General features: G+C 43.1%; 1 protein-coding gene across 1 annotated transcript; it reads right to left on the reverse strand.

Moving 5' to 3' along the window:
- Positions 1 to 354: 354 nt before the first annotated feature.
- LOC117532672 (paired box protein Pax-3-like) lies at positions 355 to 18,262 on the reverse strand. The gene is made up of 9 exons (XM_034196078.1): positions 17,912 to 18,262; positions 17,064 to 17,299; positions 16,609 to 16,738; positions 16,258 to 16,401; positions 7,214 to 7,413; positions 6,458 to 6,623; positions 6,069 to 6,289; positions 2,377 to 2,640; positions 355 to 972 (listed from the first exon to the last, which is right to left on the reverse strand). Exons 1-9 carry the CDS (start codon positions 18,111 to 18,113, stop codon positions 955 to 957), a joined length of 1,581 nt encoding a protein of 526 aa, XP_034051969.1. The 5' UTR covers positions 18,114 to 18,262; the 3' UTR covers positions 355 to 954.
- Positions 18,263 to 18,739: the final 477 nt, after the last annotated feature.

The raw sequence follows: 18,739 nt of genomic DNA on the forward strand, positions 1-18,739 counted from the left end.
GAAATGGAACTAATGTTTGCAAGTTCCTGGTGAAAACTAACTTAACACATGCAAAATAAAAAATAAAAAATTAACTGTCAAACTGAATAATGTATTCACTGGCAGATAATTTGTTGGCTTAAAATCACGACTACATTTGCTATTTCTCATAACTTGATGATTTCCCCTGATTGATCAATGCACACAACCCAAAATGAATGACATTAAAAAGAGAGCATATTTTCTGAGGGTATTATCAGGGACATTTGATCCGTGTTAATTTACATCACATGAGGTATGAATGTATTGCACTTTCTTTGGGTTGCAGTGGTTTCACTATGACTCCATTCGCCCTCCATTTATGCCTTTCAGCTGTTTTTTCCCCGGGTGTAATCGTTTTTTTAAAGTCTTAAACAAGCCTCAATGTACAGGAAATATATTTTTTCTAAGACACTGTGATGAAGAGACCCTTAGAAGAACATTGTGGCTGAGCACAACATGTTATCACCATACAGCCTTTTGACAACCATAAGAATATGCCCCTCCCCTATCAAGTTGGACCCCAGGAGCACAGGGGGCTTCCAAAGTCCACCTCCCTCTCTGGCACTTATTACAAAAATCAAATACAGAATCTTGAATGTATTTACTTTCCCCCCCCTCCCCCTCTTCTTTTCTTATTTAGGCATGGACAACGAGCCGCGCTTGGTCCTTGGAGCGTGACACAAAAGCAAAGCGATTGCCAGGTAACAGGAGAGGCTGCGCCTTTGGTCCTAATTATTCCAGTCAACCCCCTCCATCGCCACCACCTTCATCTCAACTGCTTCCCTTGCTGGACTAGAACATCTTAATCCTTTTACCCACCCGTCCGCTCTCAGTGTCCTCGGGGCAGGGGCGGTTAGGCAAAAGGCAGCGGGTGGGGGTGTTCTCTGGTGGTGAATGTCAGAGAAGACTCCTGTTCAGGCCATGTTGGGGGCTTCATATAATGAAAGGCACCTGAGGACAACAAGGAAAGACAGTAGCAGCGTTAAAGAGATTCTCTGCATTCTCTTATTCAAACGCTTACATTCTCTGTTGGTTAATATAGAAATATGTGTGCGACGTGAACTTAAGTGAGAGGTGTAATACTGTGAAAGAAGGATGAGATTTTTAAGAGCGCATGGGAGCAGGTGAGAATGGAAACTGGGGTCCTAGGTTAAATAATAAAACTGGTGAATAGCTTTGGGAATCTTCTTAGACATTCTTTGAACTTAATGTGGTGGGTAAAACTATCCTGAGACATAGCCTTAGCCTGGATCTGTAGCTCTGCAGCACTGATCAATAACAACTCTAAATCTGACCTCCAGTAGGACACATGGTTCTAATCCTGGCCTGCCAAGGGCCATAATCGCCCCCTGCTAAAGAGCCTCCTTTTATACACATACACATACATACATGCGCTCACATATACACACAGGCACACACATTTCCTCAAACCCCCAAAATTCGGTCTCTCCCAGGACCGGCTAAATTAATGACATCAAGATGTTGCCACTGATGGGCCGGTCAACATGTGGTAGTGTAGCTCAGATCAGCCCCAGAAACACACCGCGCTCTCCCCTGCCTCCTGTCAAACACGCTTTGGGAAGTGGCTCCTTTCATTTGGGCGGCTATCTTTGTTACACAAAGGTCATTACATGGCTAGGTGCGCTATACTGGGGGTTTGATGGGCAAGCTCATCATATGGGGTCATGAAAGGACTGAGTGAAAATGTGTGTGTTGGGATGTGACCCGGACATGCCTCTGCATCAGGCCACGTGGATTGTCGGATGATGGTAATGTAAACTGAGGTAACCTGGCTCTAACATACATGTAATTTCAGCACAGCGCAGGGTGATTTGAGAAGCTCACTCATCAGAGTGCTCTGCGCAATTAGCTTGGGTTGTGAGATAGAAAACATAAACTAAATCACATAGACAGAGAAGGACTTCATAGAGGTACATAACCTCTAATCAAGTATAGATCATTTCGAATTCCAGTTTAGAAACCAAACAGCTGGGGACTTCTCAATTAGAGACTCTGAAATCTGAAAGTTATCTAATTGGCTCTATTGTATTTAAAATATTTATGTTAAAATGTAGACTGATTAAATGTTTTTGGACCATTAAGTACTAAGGTTGTTCGTTATGAAAGTCTTAGTTACGTTTCTTTTGTACGTTGTAAGTATTATTTTCTAACACCTTCTTTTTTTTTAATTGTGTCAATGTGTTAGTAAACATACATTTGAAATACTATCGGCTTAATGGTTATCAGGGTTTACCTTTCACCATATCTCCATTATTTGTGTGATTGAACTTGTATTATGTTTGTGAATGCATCACTAAGAAATCACTAGTAAAGAATGAAGTTTTCAAGCTATACCTTGCTCTGGCTGTACTGTCCATACTGGTAGGATGGGTGGTGGTCCATGGCGTAGGCTTGGGTGGTGTATGAAGGTGGGCAGTAAGACTGGGTGCTGGGCAGACTGGGCATACTGGTCAGGCCTGGTAGAGCCTCCAAGCGTTGGGAGCCATGACAGCTGGCAGCCATGCCACCGTTAGGCTCCAGGCCTCCGGTCAGCGGGGAGAGGGCGAAGTCACCCTGGGACTGATGTGGCACTCCACCTGGGTTCAATAGGCCCATTACCTGAGGGGGGAAATGGAGGAAGAGTTAGGGGCTTGGACTAGAAAATCACAAAGTAACACACTTAATAAACTAATTTAATAATTGATTCAAAATGAGAAATACATGGCAAAGTTCTTCACTGAAAAATAACCATTCAATCAACTTTTCCAACCGACTCGGGTGGCCAAAAGTGTAGACCCTCTCCTTGTTCATTTTCAGAAATACATTATTACTGGCTTCCCTCACACATGTGGTTTCCCTTTACTTTGCTTGACTGATTGGGGAGCTGATGGTGGCTAAAGACTTCAATCCTTTAGCTCACTAGTGGCTTCTGTTAGAATAATCCCGTCAAATGTATGGATGTAGAAGGTATTTTTCCACTTAAATTGTTCTTATCATAATGCTACTATGCTTCTAGCACTGTGTTACAAAGGAAATTGATTAAAAAAAGAAATACAAATTTCAAATTTGGCTTATTTTACATAACATAAGATATATATTTCAACAACACTTTAGTTAGAATGTGATACCTTTCAACCAGAATTCAAAAATGTGTGTGTCCACTGATGTATTGTGTCTGTTTTCTTATTGTCTGTTTTCCCTCTCTCTTGATGCCCCAAAATCACCGTGTCCTTGTGATGCCAGGGTGAAGAGGCCAAAGGGTACGTGGGAACGAGGAGTAGAGCGTGTTTGTGTGTGAGAGCTACCTCTGCTGTGGAGTTGTGTATTTAACAGTGTGTGTGTGTGTGTGTGTGTGTGTGTGTGTGTGTGAGCGCACGGTCATGTGTAATATAAGCATTTTTTGCTCTGATGTCAGGGGTGTAGGGGTATCAGTGATAGATCGTGAACAGCTGCACATAGGTTTGCGTGAGAAGCAAAGTCACAAAAATGTCTAAAAAGTGAAGTTAAAGAGAGAACAAGAGTTACAGTCCATGTAGGAAAGAAAATACATCTAAAGCCAACTCAAAATGCACTGAAAATAACCGTAAAAGTTTTTTATTTAAAAATAAATTGTAGAATAACTATCTCTGAGTAATATTAAAATAAGGCTTTCCCAACTGACAGCCAGCTGGCACACACATATGCACATGAACACACAGGACTCTTTAATGTAGGTAATTTACAGTTGTCTGTCAGAGTTATCTGACCTCACACATCTGAGGAACAAATTAATGTGGCCTACCACGAACATTCATTTATCTTACTGTTAAGAATTTGTGATATACCGTTTAAATACTCCATTACAATGTGAGTATTTCTAAAATGAAGGTGCATGATCTCCAGAAAATACAAATTCAGTTACCCATAAATCTCCCTGCTGCCTTAACAGTTGAAGCATCAGAAAATGACATTATTGCTACCACACACTTAAATATGTTTTATGGTTTTCTTCTTTAGTAGGTGATGTTTAGCCATACTCCTTCAAACTTCATACATGTTTGCTATGTGTGTGTATGAGAGAGTACATGCCTGTGTCAGAGGGTCTGTGCCTATCTACACGCTCATGCGTTCATGTACTCTCTGTCTGCAACTGAAACGGCAGCAGTTCCCGATGGTGTCTGTTTTGAGGTTGTTCCGGGGATTAGGTCTCAGGGGGGTGCAAATCCCGGCCGCTCGCTTGCTTGGTGAGAAAGGGTTCCTTTGGTATGCACCAGATCAGCGGTGAGACGCCAGAGACCCCGCACCACAGGGAAACCTCTGGCCTGGCTGAAGCTCCAAATACAGCTCTAACTGCTCCGACAACAATATCCCCTATCTAAAGTCAACCTTATCCATATCAAAACTGCATGGTGCTCAAATGTGACCGTATCTGGAGTTAACTGAACCTCTGAATCTCCTTATGGATGCAGAAGTAGATTGAGTGGCTTTAATAGACGGATTCAAAATGCAGATAGTCCGATAATTCCAGAAATAATTTCACACAACATAAACCAAGCTGCGAAGCTAGTGGAGGAAATTGAAGCTGTAAAGTTTTCTAAGTGCAGAGAGGTCTTCATGTATTAACCATCAATGTCAGAGAATTTAATCAATCCTCATTTCCTCCCTCTTATTAAGTTAAAATCAGGGAATTAATTCTATCCTCGTCTGAAATGGAGAAAACTGTATTGCAATATACATTCAAACAGCTGCAATGAATACATGAATTAAAACAAATTAGCCAACAAAGTGAGTCATTTGCATAAATTACACACTTTGTTACGAGGGGATAGATTACTTCATTCCAATCAATTAAGACACTGGAACATTCTGTGATTGCAATTCCAGACGGAGACAACATTCCAGGCCTGCCGAGGTCCCCGCGTAAGATGAGATGTCCACTGTGTGCAGAGCTGCCCACTGAGGTTAATGCTGAAACCATCCATGAGGCCACAGCACCTTTGGCCTTTTTATTGGAGTTAAAGTCACTGGTGACCCCGTGGATGTGTCAACTCACACCAAGGATATGCGCTCACTTACAGGATAGCAGCTATTAGCAGGTTACAAGATAGCTAATTATGCTACGATTAAAACCATAAACCACTGTCGCTCACAACCTTCATCATGTCCTCTTCACCCTCCCGTGTCTCTCTATACTTTTGCCAGGGAAAAAAAATACAAAATCCAGAAAGAATAATGATTTAGAAGTGTGGCTATTTCTTTAGGGGGAAACAACAAAATCCATTCCTTAACTAGAGCTCATATATCAAAGCCATTAATTATATTCGGCCTCAATGGTGCCACCGACCACTTTCTGACCGTGCACCCTGGCAGCCACAACAAAGATCTTCTTTTCCCCCCAATATATATACATCTTCAGGCATTCACATAGAAACTATCCTGCCTGAGGCTGTTTTTTATCTGTGCCTGACAGGAGTCTGAGAATCTCTCTCATGGGTATTAGTACCCAGCATGCATTGCATGAGGGCCGGCCACCCTTTGTGGCGGTTAAAAGCTCGTTTTCCGCCTGTTAGTCCATCTTCTGAGCTGGTAGGGAGCCAGAGATGGACACTGATGACTGTGTAATCGACCATAATTGTCTTTTCAGTTTTGATTTGTGTCATCGTCGACATCCATACATCCTTCCTCATGTCTGGTCCCTTTCCCTCCCCAAAGACTGACGTTTGCCACATTTTAAATTCATCAAATAGCCCATCAGAATAAATAAAAATGAAAAGCTACCGTGTTTCTTGGCCTAACAAGGTTTCATCAATGTCACTGCAATGACACCTCCTGGGTCACACACAGTGTGTGTTTGTGTGTATCATTATCCTTCCATATGGTGCGCCTCATAAACACCGTGAAGAACTATTAATGTCCCCTTTCCTGGTGTGTGTGTGTGTGTGTGTGTGTGTGTGTGTGTGTGTGTGTGAGGCAGATTCTATGTGTATATACGAGTATGTGCATGGAGGCCAACATTCACAGTTGTGTGTGTTTCTATTTAATGTTGTATTTTAATAAAGGAGACGAACCTGTGGTGATAGGCTGTTTCCGATGGCGGTGTTGACAGTGTTGGTGTGTCCTGGTTGGGTCACAAAGCTGTCAGAGTATCCTGAGAAGCCGTGACGTCCAGAGGACAGGCAGTACGCAGAGCTTCCATCCTGGGAGCCGGCCGAGGAACCAAGCCCACTCTGATGCACGGAGGTGGGGGGCAGGGGCTGCGGTCTGTGGACGGTACTGGGCTGCTCGGACGCTGCAGGGAATTAAACATTATACTTTAATATCAAATTATGGTTTGATTCGATATACTTTGGCTGCTTTTATAAGATCATTTTAGAATTTGCGTCATCAGATTTGTATAAATAAAAAAATATAAAAACATAAACATTAAGTATGTTTGGGTGTGTTCAGCTAAACCCACCTTGAGATATACAAGTGGGAGTGTAGGGGCTCTCGGAAAGCTGATAGTGCTGCAGGCCCGACATAGCTGACGGAGGGAAACCACCGGGGATAAGGTGGTTAAACGCCATCAGTTGATTGGCTCCTGCTTGCTTCCTCCACCGAGCTCTTCTGTTGCTGAACCACACCTGAGAGAAGAACATAAATAAGTGGTTTTAGTTTGATTTATATGTTAACTTCATAGAATAAGCTTAATTGTACAGTACATATATTTAAGAGTGCATGGTGTTTTGAATATGTGTGTGCGTGTGTGGGTATGGGGCCTCTCTGACCCATTAAAGGGCTAAACTGATAGAGATCTAAACATCTGGAGCGTGCAGTGAAACCACAGACATTACATCTTTGTGTGCTACTGCAAGTTAATGGGTTCATTGGGTTTCATTTAACAGCTGTTAAAGCCTATATTAGCACACTATCTAAATCAGACATCTATTTTAAGATCTATACATAGATCTTTTTGTAGAGTGTCTGACAAAAATAGTAAGCCGTTTTCATACACAGTGGGTGCAGTGTACTTGAGTTTGTCTGTGTCTATACATGTGTAGAAGGGGGGTCAAGCGTAGGGTCGAGGGGGACACATGTCTAATAGCTGTAAGGAATGTGTGGCAACAACCCAAGGCAATTTAACACCCACAAGACACATATCCATGACAGATCGACACATATCTTTGCTGTCAAGACTCTGTGGTTGAAGAGAGAGTCTGTGCATTTGTCTAACCTGAACTCGAGCCTCCGTCAGTTTGGCCCGCTGAGCCAGCTCCTCCCGCGTGTAGATGTCGGGGTAGTGGGTGCGTTCAAAGGCCCTCTCCAGCTCCTCCAGCTGCTCCGCTGTGAAGGTGGTGCGGCTGCGACGCTGCTTCCTCTTCAGAGGCAGGCCTGGCTCAGAGTCCACGTCTGAGCCCTCGTCCGAGTGACTGGCTGGAATTGAAAAAACAAACACACCGTTACTTCTACATTCAAGGGAATGAGGCTGAGAAAACCCAGGGGTAAATACTAAGCAGGGACAGATTGGAGACAAAGGGTTTTGCTGAGTGTAACACATTGTACAGAGCAGATTTGGATTGTGTCCTTCCTTAAACTCCTCAGTGGTGCCTGAGGGGATCAAAAGCCAGAGGCTGCTTGAACATGGATTAAAGAGGGCTCGATCCCTCTGGGGCTTCTATTCCCTGGGACACTGTGTCTCTCTCAGTCTTAGCCATGCTGTGCGCTGCGCCGATAGGGTCCCATAGTAAAGAAAAGGCAGCCTTTTGCAGGTGCTTCTTAATCTGTTTGTTCAGTTGAGGGCAGGAGAGAGCGACTGGGTAACTTGGAGACAGCCATTGGGATCTAATTCAGCAGAAGAGGGGAATCAATGAAGGCCTGAGAGTAGAGACAGAGGACTTTTTCTGCCTTTCGGGGGGAGGTTTCCCATCTATTAAGAAATGATTAGGCTCCGTAAACTAGCGTGACAGCCTGCCATTGTCGGCCATTACATGTCTGCAATCCCCCATCTCTTTCTCCGTCCTTCGCACTCACAAACATGCATCTGCTGCGTCTCGGCTATGAGCTTTCACTCAATGAACGCGGCCTATGACAATGTGTCAAACACAGATGGACACAAGACAGAAAGAGTTGGAATCCACTCCCAAATCCACCCCGGAGGGACCTCTCGTGAGGAAGGTTCACTGCACCTTTTTGACACTATGCAGCTAGCACCTACGCTAAAGAAAAGAAAATAAGAGACCCCAAAAGCAGAGAGACAGGTGTAGGCAACAGAAAGGCTTCAGCAGAGGACTGAAGCTCGCCTGTTGCCCCAGACTGCTCATTCTCTCTCTGCCCTCCAGATTTAAAGCTTTAATTAAAAAGTGCCGAGTCAGACAAGGAGGGGGGGCATGAGGGATCTCCCCTTGCCTCTGGAGCCTCTGGAGCCAAGCAGGAAATGTTTGTGCCGGTTGCCAGTGTGTGTCTGACCAGGCATTACACACGGATTTGCTCCCTGGGAATGCTGCTGTGCTTCGGCCCGCCAGCACACAAGATTCTGATGCGAAGAGCTCTTTATTACATTTGAACCAAGGGCGCCTCGCTGACATAAAGTCTCACAGAGGATTGGCTTCATGCTAAGATACTCCTGGAACTTGCTCTGAGAGTTTGGGATGTGGTTTGTGTAGGTAAGGATGTGGCTTGAAATCAGTTGGAGCTCATTTTATAGAACCACTAAGGAGAAGGCCACACAGCAGGAACACTTGATACTTTTTCTGTAAGCAGATCTTTAAACATCAATGTTGTTTGGATTAGTAAGTAAAACTTCTAATAATCAGCACATAAACATAACTAGAGCAGATTTTAGGAAACAGCAAGCAAAGTTAAATGCAATGTCATTACCATTTCAATGATATTGAAAGAAAGAGAAAGGGATAGACAGGGAACCAATGACGGCGCAGAAACGAAAAGATTCCTAAGGGAGGGAAGGAGAGCTCATAAAACTCCTGAGAGGAGAAAGCTCCCCATTGGCACTGTAACTCATGTTAACTGCAGGGTGGGGGTGGGTCTCTCCTCCTTTGCCCGCTTTATTTCTGTCTTTCCCTCTCTTTTTCCCCTCCCTGTTTTTATTATTAGTAACTACAGAGAAAACACTCCGTCACAGACTCTCCCTTAATGGCAAATGACATTGTTGCTTTTGTCATCCTCTGGCTTGCACTTTCTCTTTTGCTCTCTTCCTCTCACACTCGCTGTCTTTTTTTTTGGAAGTGATGAGGCCAGGCCTTTGTATCTTAGCAGGGAAAAGCCTGTGGCAGGCCTCTGTTGGACCGATTACCACGCTCCATCTGTAGGAGCCATCAGGGACGCCCGGGCCTGCATTCAGGGGTCTGTCACCTGCCCAGCAGGGGGGGGGGGGGGGGGGTTGTAGGGTGAGATGGGGGCTGTAAGGCCAGGGGCTGAGTGGGGGAATGAAGGGTGGGAGGGGAAAAGGGGGGGCACAAAGGGGTCCAGAGAAGGGCCACTGGGGGCTGTGGAGGGGCACAGCAGGGGAGCACCCCTTCATCCCCTCCCTCCACGGCCTGAGGGGCACAGAGCCGGGGGATGGGGGAGTTGAAGAGGTTGACATGGAGAGGAGATGGGAGGCTGAAGGCACCTGAAGAAGATGCAGGGGAAGGGGTGTGGGGTGCCAAGCTAAGGAGAATGGGGGTGCTGGTCATTCATAAAAGCAGACCTGTCCCTTCCATCACATCCATTCACTTCACTTCTCTGTTTCTGTGTGCTCACCCGCCGCTGCATCCACTACTTTGACATCTTCAAACAAGGCTCCTACGCTGCTGTGGATCGATTTTTAAGGCACGCCGATGCAAAAGCGGACTCGGAGAGGGTTGTTCCCACACATTCCCCGCGACAAACGGCAGAGGACGATACTAAAACACACAAAGGGAGGCCTCGACCTCCTTACTTAAACACCCCAAATCAAATTTTACGCTGCAGCTAAAGCACTAGGGAGCTGAAAATACTCCATAGCCGCTCACAGTCTGCCCGTGGCCCTGACAAGAATCTTAATAGAAAGATAGATTATTATCCCTCAAGCGGAAATTGGGACTGCTGGAGAGTTAGCCATAAAACATGTATTTCAAAACAAAGTGAGATTTGGATGAATACACTAATAACAAGCTAATTTAAATAGCAGATTGGATTGAGCATGATTTGTTTAACATAGTTTAGAGTGGTGCATTCAACAAGTGAATTCAACAGGTTTATTTCCCTGATTAGTAAATGTAATTAAAGAGGTACACTTACAGCTGTGCATGTGCACACACAAATATACAAAGCCAAAGACCAGCGGGGAAAAGGCAGTGCTACAGACCGACTGCTTAAGGTTAACAGAACCATTTATTGATCAAGAGAGGAGACTGACAAGCAGGGAAGATAAACCCCAGAGGGTCACAAGATGTGAACTTTGGGAACGTCCAGTTCTATTAGCTTCACCTGCAGCAGTTCTGCCTATAACAGGCCAAATAAAACGAGTGAGTAGTCCAACAGCGAGAATAAAGACTGCTCTTGTTTACTGCGGAGTATACATCAGCCAGGACTCTTCTTGCCAAGCATTCACCCCCTCCTTCCATCCATTCAAGAGATGTTAATATGAAGAGACATGCAAAGACGCACACACGAATGCACACACAAATTCACATATGTAGCTTGAAATGGCAAAAACATGAATGAGCGACAGAGAGAATATAGAAATGGGTATTAAAGGAAGCAAAATGAGCAAGTAAATGGAAGGAAAGGTAGAGAAATGGTAGGAAGGGACAGGGATGAAGAGCCGGAGTGTGAAAGAGAAGGAGAAGCGGAGCATATGGGGCAGTTTATAGCCTTGTCTTGGTAGGGGTTGGCTAGCCCTTCCTCCAGGGGCAGTTAATAGAGAAGGTAATTGAGCTACTGACATGTGTTCGCAACACAAAACAAAGGGCAGAAGAGACAAATGAACTAGTTATTTGCCCAGGGAAGTAGATCTAGCCCTTTCAGGCCACAGAGCATAGTGTGAGTGGGCCACTGAATAAAATAGTGGCATGCTACATAGAGCCAGAGCGAGCAGATGCACTGGAGGAAAAGAATAGTTAACTGACAGCTTATGGGCTCAGCTGGGGTTAACAGTTAAGGGAAAAATGGGAGTGAGTGGGCTGCTCACTTGACTTGCTAAAGAGCCCCCAGGATCCTGCAGCTGCTCGGGAAAATGAGGGGGGGGGGGGGGGGGCAGATATATAGAAAGAGAGATGGAGATGATGATGTGATGGACAGAAAAAGTGGAGTGAATACGCACAGGAGGTTGGCACTTAACGGACAAAGAAAGAGCTGCCGATATGACTTTGAAAGATGTATCTCAGTCTAATATTGGTGACGTGACAAAAAGCCACAAATGGCCCTTCATGGCCATTATGTGTGCCCAGTGTGCAGTGTTTATTATTTAGTTCCACCGTGGTGCCGTTAGGTGACGGTTTTCACGGTGGCATTTCCACCCTCGGGGCACGGACAAAGCAACGGCACAGAACCCACGCAGGGACGAAGCAACAGGCCAGTCTGCCGCACGTTCCAGTCAAACGGACACTAACCAGCAGAGCCCGTTTAGACAGACACTCAGACAACCAAACCAATCACCTCAATCAGAAGAACCAGCTCTCCAAACAGAAAAACCTGTACTATAATTCACACAGCAGACCAGAGCTGTCCCATCTTAAAAGGGAAGGTTCAATGACACTGCTTCACTGATGTGATTTTATGGAGATGGTCCGTTGTCATCTTTTGCCAAACATTATTGTAACCTCCTTTTCCTGGGGCCCTGATAGTTTTAACAGTCAAGTGACCCTCGGTTAGCCCCTGACCTTTCACAGCTTCTGCATGGCACCCTTACCACTGACCCTGCAACACAACTCACACATCCTCACATTCCACACTACCTTGAAGTCTACAATTCAAGGTGTACTTCTATTGGTTTTATAAGCTTTAAGTGCACATTTTAAACTTGTATTGTCATTTTAAAGCCTGTGTTTGGACAAATGTAAGACATAAAAGTTATAACATTGTCATTGTCTTGTTTATGTTTCTTATGCTGGTGTTATCTATTGTGTTTTTTATGTGTTTGTACGGCGACCTTGAGAGCCTTGAAAGGCGCCTATATAAAATAAATGAATTATTATTATTATTATAACTTAAAAACATATATTTTTGTTATATTTGTTATCCTTAATCGTCTGTTGTTTGAGGTTTTTATTTATTTATAGAGGTAAAAAGGGACATTAATCAAATCAGAAACAGAGTTGTGCTGGCGTGTCTATAATGTGCTGCACGAAACAGCTCCACAAAAACTGAGGCTAAACAAAGTTAAGTGATTGACAACGCTGTCTGGCTTTACTCAATTAACTATCCCATTGTGTTCCTCTTTGCAGAGTCCCCTCGCCCCCGACCCTATTCTCTTCACACTCCTTTATCCTCCCCATCACAGAGTTTTGCTTGGCTAATACTTCCAAGGAAATAGAGAGCTCTTTTTCTACTGGGGCTCCTCTCCTTGACCTTCTATTGCTCACTGCTTCTCTTTCAGTCACTTCACAGTGTCTTTGGGGTTAGTGGGGAGAATGTGGAGAGTACATCAGCGCCGAGGGGCCGGCTCAGGGCAGGACCCCGGCCCATTACTTCAAAGTTGGCCTGCATTCATTAATTGTCCTTTGAATTAATATTGGAGGATCACAATGTGGGTGCCAACAGAGAAAGAGGCTTTAATGAAGCATAGAGTCTGCATTCAGTTGCAGATCAGCCAGTGTGGATTTTTTTTTTTTTTTTTTTTTTTGGGGAGAAAGACAGAGCCTTGAGAGTGATGCCAACACAGAAGGTAAAAGTGTTGAGTATTAATATTTGAAAAGGGGGAGAGAAACAAGGGGTTAGGAACTATCTATCAATCTATCTATTTATCTATCAATCTTTAAAAACATATATACAAAATCCTGTGGGTTAGCATTATAACCATTAAAAGAGAAAAACATAGAGTGAGGCCCACATATAAAACTCTACATTATGCAGCCCTCCAGGAAAATGGAAATGTGGCTGTAACAGACATTCCTCTGGTTGCGATGAAGCCTTCTGTCTCCCCTAAACCTCCAATATCTAACTCAATTTACCGTGGAAATGCGAGGACCCCTGACAAAGACACAAGTTGTAGAAATTCAACATCTATCTCTCGGTTTACAGTTATGGGTTATTGCCGTGCTGCTCTGTTGCTATTGCTCCCTGCGTGTGAGAGAAATGTATATGTTTATATTCCTAGATTACTCATGAGAATGTGGGTTATGAAACTTTAAAATTAGATTAGCTCGGATGTGGTAGCTGCATGTGGAAGTTAGCTACCGTCATTATTTTCCCCTTTGGAAATTCTTATTACAAACACTTTTAAAATGTTCGAAAATATGGTCAAATCTCCAACACAAATATGATTTTTCTGCTCTCATTACTCTCTGAATTTCCTTCACTCTAAATCCATGCCAACGTCACAGGGAGCCAGTTACCCAGTTTATTTACACAAACAAAGTCCTACTCAGCTCTTCTGACAAAAGCAGCTAAATCTTTCATGTTTTGTCAGCACTTGATTCCTCCTGTCCCTCTGGCTATTTGCCTGCCTCCGGACAATAGAGGCAGGAGAATGGCAGCAGATTGTTGGAATGCACCTCAATGAAACCAATTATTACATGTTGACTGCGTTCACCATGGCAGATTTGAAAGAACTGGGCTCATTCAATTTGGCACCGCAGGATTCCCTTTAAAGAGAAGTTACCCCTTTGACTGTTTGTATTTCTGAGCTTTCTTTTTCTTCTCCTTCTTTCTCCCTTTCACCCCCACTGCCATAAATGAATCCTGCGAGAGTGGCTACTCCTCTTTCATGACTTTGGTTACTTTAATTAGTTAAATGAGGCTAAAGTGCCAACGGTAAAAGAAAATGGAAGCAAGGATGCTATCAATTAATTCAATGCCACTTATGGCAAAAAAACAATTACTTGAGACTGTTTAGTCTTCAAATAAAAATGACAGAGACCATTTCTGGGTTTAATCTTCAAGTTAAAATGATACACCAGAGACCAGAGAGTTGGATATTCTCCTGCGTTTTGGGCAAATGCGATAAATGGCAGAAATAATTGTTGTCAAGTGGGAGCCCAACTTGCTGTTAAAACGGTTTAAACCAGAGTAAATTCTTCCTCCATAACTCAACAGATAAAAGGGATGTAAACAACTTAGCTTCAGATTCATCCCAGCAAACATCCTTTTCCCACAATGCTCTTGCCACTTGCTAATGCCATGCAGACCTGGGGCAGCTCAGTAAACTTTATCCCACAAACCTAAGCAGTCCTTTTCCCAGACAAATAAATCTAAATGAGTCAGCTTTGATCTTAGCACTTAAGGAAAGACAACAATAGTATTAGAGGAGAAAGGGGCAGAGAGCAACAGGCCTCTCTCCACCACAACAATAGCCTCTGCAAACACCTACTTAATCAATATTTGGCCAGAAGACACTCTCTCAGTCCCCAAACCTCCCTTTTCACATTCTAATGAAGAGCTATAAAAGGGAAAAACAACAACTACTTCCACAAAGAGACACAAGAATGAAATAGTGCTGTTCTGTATATCAATGGGGGAAAGTTCCTCAGAGCTGTTTGCATGTAGAATGTCAACCATTTGATGTGAAAAAGGCTAATGTTAGTTGTTTTCATTCACAAAATGCATACCAGCCTAAAATTATAAATGGAAGATTAAAAAAAAATTGCTCATTGTTTTTTTTTTTCAACGTTGCATCCAAAATACTAACAAAATTAACTCTACAGAGGATGTTAGAAAAGGCTGTGGGTGCATCCTAATTAATATATTATTTGTTTTGAAATTTTCTTTGCAGTATATGCGTTTTAAAAGTTAGAAAAGTCAACAGGCTGATCAGTATTAGAGAAGTGTCTCGCCTGGAAGAGGGAGAGGGAAGTGCCCACAGATATTGCATGAATGTGTGCGCCCGAGGCTGAAAGGAAAGGGGCGGACTCTGTCTGAGATGAAAGTGGAGAGAAATAAAAGGTTTGGATTTAATCTAGTGGAGAGAAGGGTTTCCCTGCGCTCACTGGCTGAAGGCGTCACACTCACTGCGCAAAGACTGTGACAAAAGCTCCTTGCGCAAAAGTAACGGTATACCGTTCAATTTAATAACGCGAATTTAACACAGTGAAGGGGAAAATCACGAGCCTTTTGCCATGGTGCTAAATGCGTTAACTTTTTTTTCTTTCTGTTAACTTAAAATGTAACAGTAAAAACGAATCGAAACAAACAACAACGCAATAATAAACACATCCGCGCAATAATCATTGATATTGCCAAACACCATTGTTTCCAAAGGACAAGTCATTAATAATTAACTCCAAACCGCATTATGTCTCCAACAGCAACCTTTTCCTTTTGCGGCAACACTCCTTAGACCACAACAGGTCGTAAATCAACAGGTGTTTGTCTAAAGCCCGAGCTGTTTTTTTCTCATCTTTTTGAATGACAAACTGTAAACAGTGGGGAAAAGCCCCAAGAAGTGGCACTTTTTTGAGTAGTCTATAAATCAGGTCGCTCTGGGCCTATTGGTGTCCCTGAATAATTCATCGCTCATTGCGGGTTCATAATGTCCTCTCCCGGCCTTTTGTCAGCGCAGTTTTTTCTCCCTTTCTTTCCCCATTTTGAAAGGCCCTGGCGTCTTTTTGTACACCACTGAGCCGCTCACTGGAGTTTGGCTTTTGTGCTCGTCAAACTGAGGTGTGGGTTTCAATGGACTCTCCCTGCTTTGTCCACTGAAGTTCATCCTCAAGTGTCCGATTGTGCGTAAAAAATAGTTTCTCAGGCTTGGAAGTTAGACAAATGTTTGATTATCCACTTAAAAAAATCTATGCCCTTATTGTTAAAACGTGAAGGCCTAAACGCATGCGTAAACACCTGGAACTTATGTATTTAACTTTTCTGTGCAGGTCCATAACAAACAGGGGTGGCCATTTATATAAATTCCATATAAACAAATAAGGTTACAATTCTTGCTATATTAATGCTGTTTGGATTTTAATTTTCGTGTGTGTTATTATAAAACTATTGTCGTAAAACTGTTCCGTCCAAGATGAGACCGACAACCAAATATCAACCATCCATAATCAGATCAGTTTGCCATATTTTTGGATCCTAGTATAGCACACAGCAAAGATGTCCCTTGTTGTTGAAAAAATAAATATATAACGCTGCACTTACATCTGTCTCCCAGAATGCCATCGATGCTGTGTTTTGTCCGTGGTTCGCTTTCCTCCATCTCCCTCTTTACTACTTCATCATCCTCCTCATCATCATCACCGCCTCCACCGAATTTAGACCGCATGATGCGACTTATGGCGCTCACTTCAAAAAAGAATGTGAAACAAAGATAAATACAGATAGATATAGAAATTAATATTGATGTTACACATTAATACAAAAATAAACTGCATGCAAAGGAATACAAAAACATTAAAAACTATTTTCACAAATGCTGTCTGATTTGTACAAGCTAATTAAATATTAGCCAGTTTTTTTCCTATGCTTCCCAGCTTCAGAAACTGTCTCCACCTGAGGGAACGTTGTTTCTGTCGCAGACCGTATCTTTCAGAAGTTTGTCCCTGATTTCCCAGCTGAACATGCCCGGGTTTTCTCTCTTGTACTCTTCAATTTTCTTGTCCACCTCTGGAGAAGCGATTTGCTTTGATGGGAGAAAGAGGAGAAGAACAGTTTGTCACTTGTTTTATATTTAATAGTCTCATTAAAGGTGAGACACTGCCACATTATAAAGTTTGGAATTATATGTTTAAAACAGAGTTGTAACACCATGTTCCAAAAGATGCAATCATAGAAGAGGATCTTCAAGTCAAACTTATTTAACTTTTGTTTTTCACACCCAAACAGTGGAGACTGTGACATTTAAACCGCATAACAACCTTGTTCTTAATTTAAGATACATTGGTTGTCCAATTCCTCACATTTTAGTATATGAATTTAGACAAATAGCACCGGGACATGTGTCTCACCTTTGGCTTGCTGCCTCCGATGGCTCCCGGCCTGATGGAGCCTGTCTCCTGGTACCGGCACAGGATTTTGGAGACGCAGCCGTGGGACACGCGCAGCTGACGGGAGATGACGCACGGCCGGACGCCGTGGTGGGCCATCTCCACGATTTTATGGCGGATGTGGTTGGGGAGAGGTCTGCCGTTTATGAAGACACCACCGAGCTGGTTCACCCGTCCCTGTCCTAACGGAGTGGACACTGCACAGAGGTCCATGACATTAAGTTAATAAAATACTCATAACTTGTAGAATAAAACAATGTTTGTTTCGTTGGTTTCAAAACTCGAACGCTGGTTATATTAAGTGATAACAAAACAACTTACAAACTGTAGCAAAGTAGCTTTGTAGATTATTATCCGCGAATAGTTACACTTTTAAATTGTGATCAAACGTATTTAACATAAAACAAATCGTTCGTTTTATAGGCAAAATATTCAGGCTAGAAAAAATTCAACAGACCTAAAGAAATATAATGTTGCATCTCGCGTGACAGGACAAAATACATTTATTTCCAGAAATCTTCACTCATGTCTAGCCAAATTAATGTGATTATAAAACATAAAAAGCGATCAATTATAGACTAAATAAATACAATTTACATTTTTTTTAAAGATAAATCATGTGGCACTATAACGACTCAAGCCGGGATTTCTACTGTTTTATAAATTGTTATTTAAAACATACAAGATTAAACAAGTCGTTATTCATTGGCTATTTTTCTTCAGGTCTAGATCGCTGTTTCAGAACTCGTGTTTTTTAACTTTACTGAAGTTATCGAAAAGTGGAGCAGCAACTGGTGGTGGGGTCTTACCTTCCAGAGAGTATCCTCCCCGGGGGAAGTTCTGGTGAGGAGTCGGTCTCATCATCCTGGGTAACCCTCCTGCAAGCGCTGTCATGATTCCTGACTTTCTGTCAGGTAACACGAAGCTGCCTTTGTGTGTCGCTTTTAATCCCACAAAATACCCTTTTGTTTGTTGTAATAGTTCGCCTTCTCTACAGACGCGATGCAGCATGCGTTTCCTCGAGTAACAGGTTGCCTCAACAAGACAAACAGTGGAGCCCCCTCAGTGTGGCTGACTGGTATCCAGAGGCCGGAGTGGGCTAAGGTGAGAGTGTAAATCAGAGTGCAGGTCGCTAACAGTCCTGCGGGGATAGAGGGGATGCTTTGAGAGGATGGATGGAAGTCAAACATTTTATCTGTGGTGGCTGTCCCCTCCGACTCCGCGCTGCGCCTCCCGATTGGTCGAAGACCCGGACGTTCAGGGGCTGGGGAGCTCTGTGATTGGACAGCACGAGCTCCCTTCTGTCTGGATTGACCTCACGAGTTCAGTTTGTGGTGTCACAAGCTTCTGCAAGAAAGGTTGTACCAACTGCACAACTTTTATTAAAAGCAAGGAATTACCTGTACGGATATATATCTGATTTATTTCCCGGAAATCTGTATTATGGTCGTGTGTGAACACTGGGTGTTTATTACAAGAACGTGTAGTGTTGTACCAAACAGTAAACATGTAAGAGTGCAGAATGATTAAGCCTACACTTGAAGTATATACATAATTAATACATAATGTATTTTTAGCTTATATTTATGAAACGTTGCCCGGAATACAAAGATTCTCAAACTTTATACAATACTTTA

The sequence above is a fragment of the Gymnodraco acuticeps genome, unplaced genomic scaffold, assembly GCF_902827175.1.
Source record: "Gymnodraco acuticeps unplaced genomic scaffold, fGymAcu1.1, whole genome shotgun sequence".
In the NCBI taxonomy this organism is placed as follows: domain Eukaryota; kingdom Metazoa; phylum Chordata; class Actinopteri; order Perciformes; family Bathydraconidae; genus Gymnodraco; species Gymnodraco acuticeps.

What these genes read in the sequence shown, in the direction of transcription:
- LOC117532672 (XM_034196078.1), bottom strand. Translation starts at nt 18,113, where the DNA reads ATGCTGCATCGCGTCTGTAGAGAAGGCGAACTATTACAACAAACAAAA. An exon ending in GGGAGGATACTCTCTGGAAG is followed by an intron (nt 17,300 to 17,911) that starts GTAAGACCCCAC and finishes ACCTCTGTGCAG; the next exon opens with TGTCCACTCCGTTAGGACAG. An exon ending in GAAACAGCCTATCACCACAG is followed by an intron (nt 2,641 to 6,068) that starts GTTCGTCTCCTT and finishes TTCCCCCCTCAG; the next exon opens with GTAATGGGCCTATTGAACCC.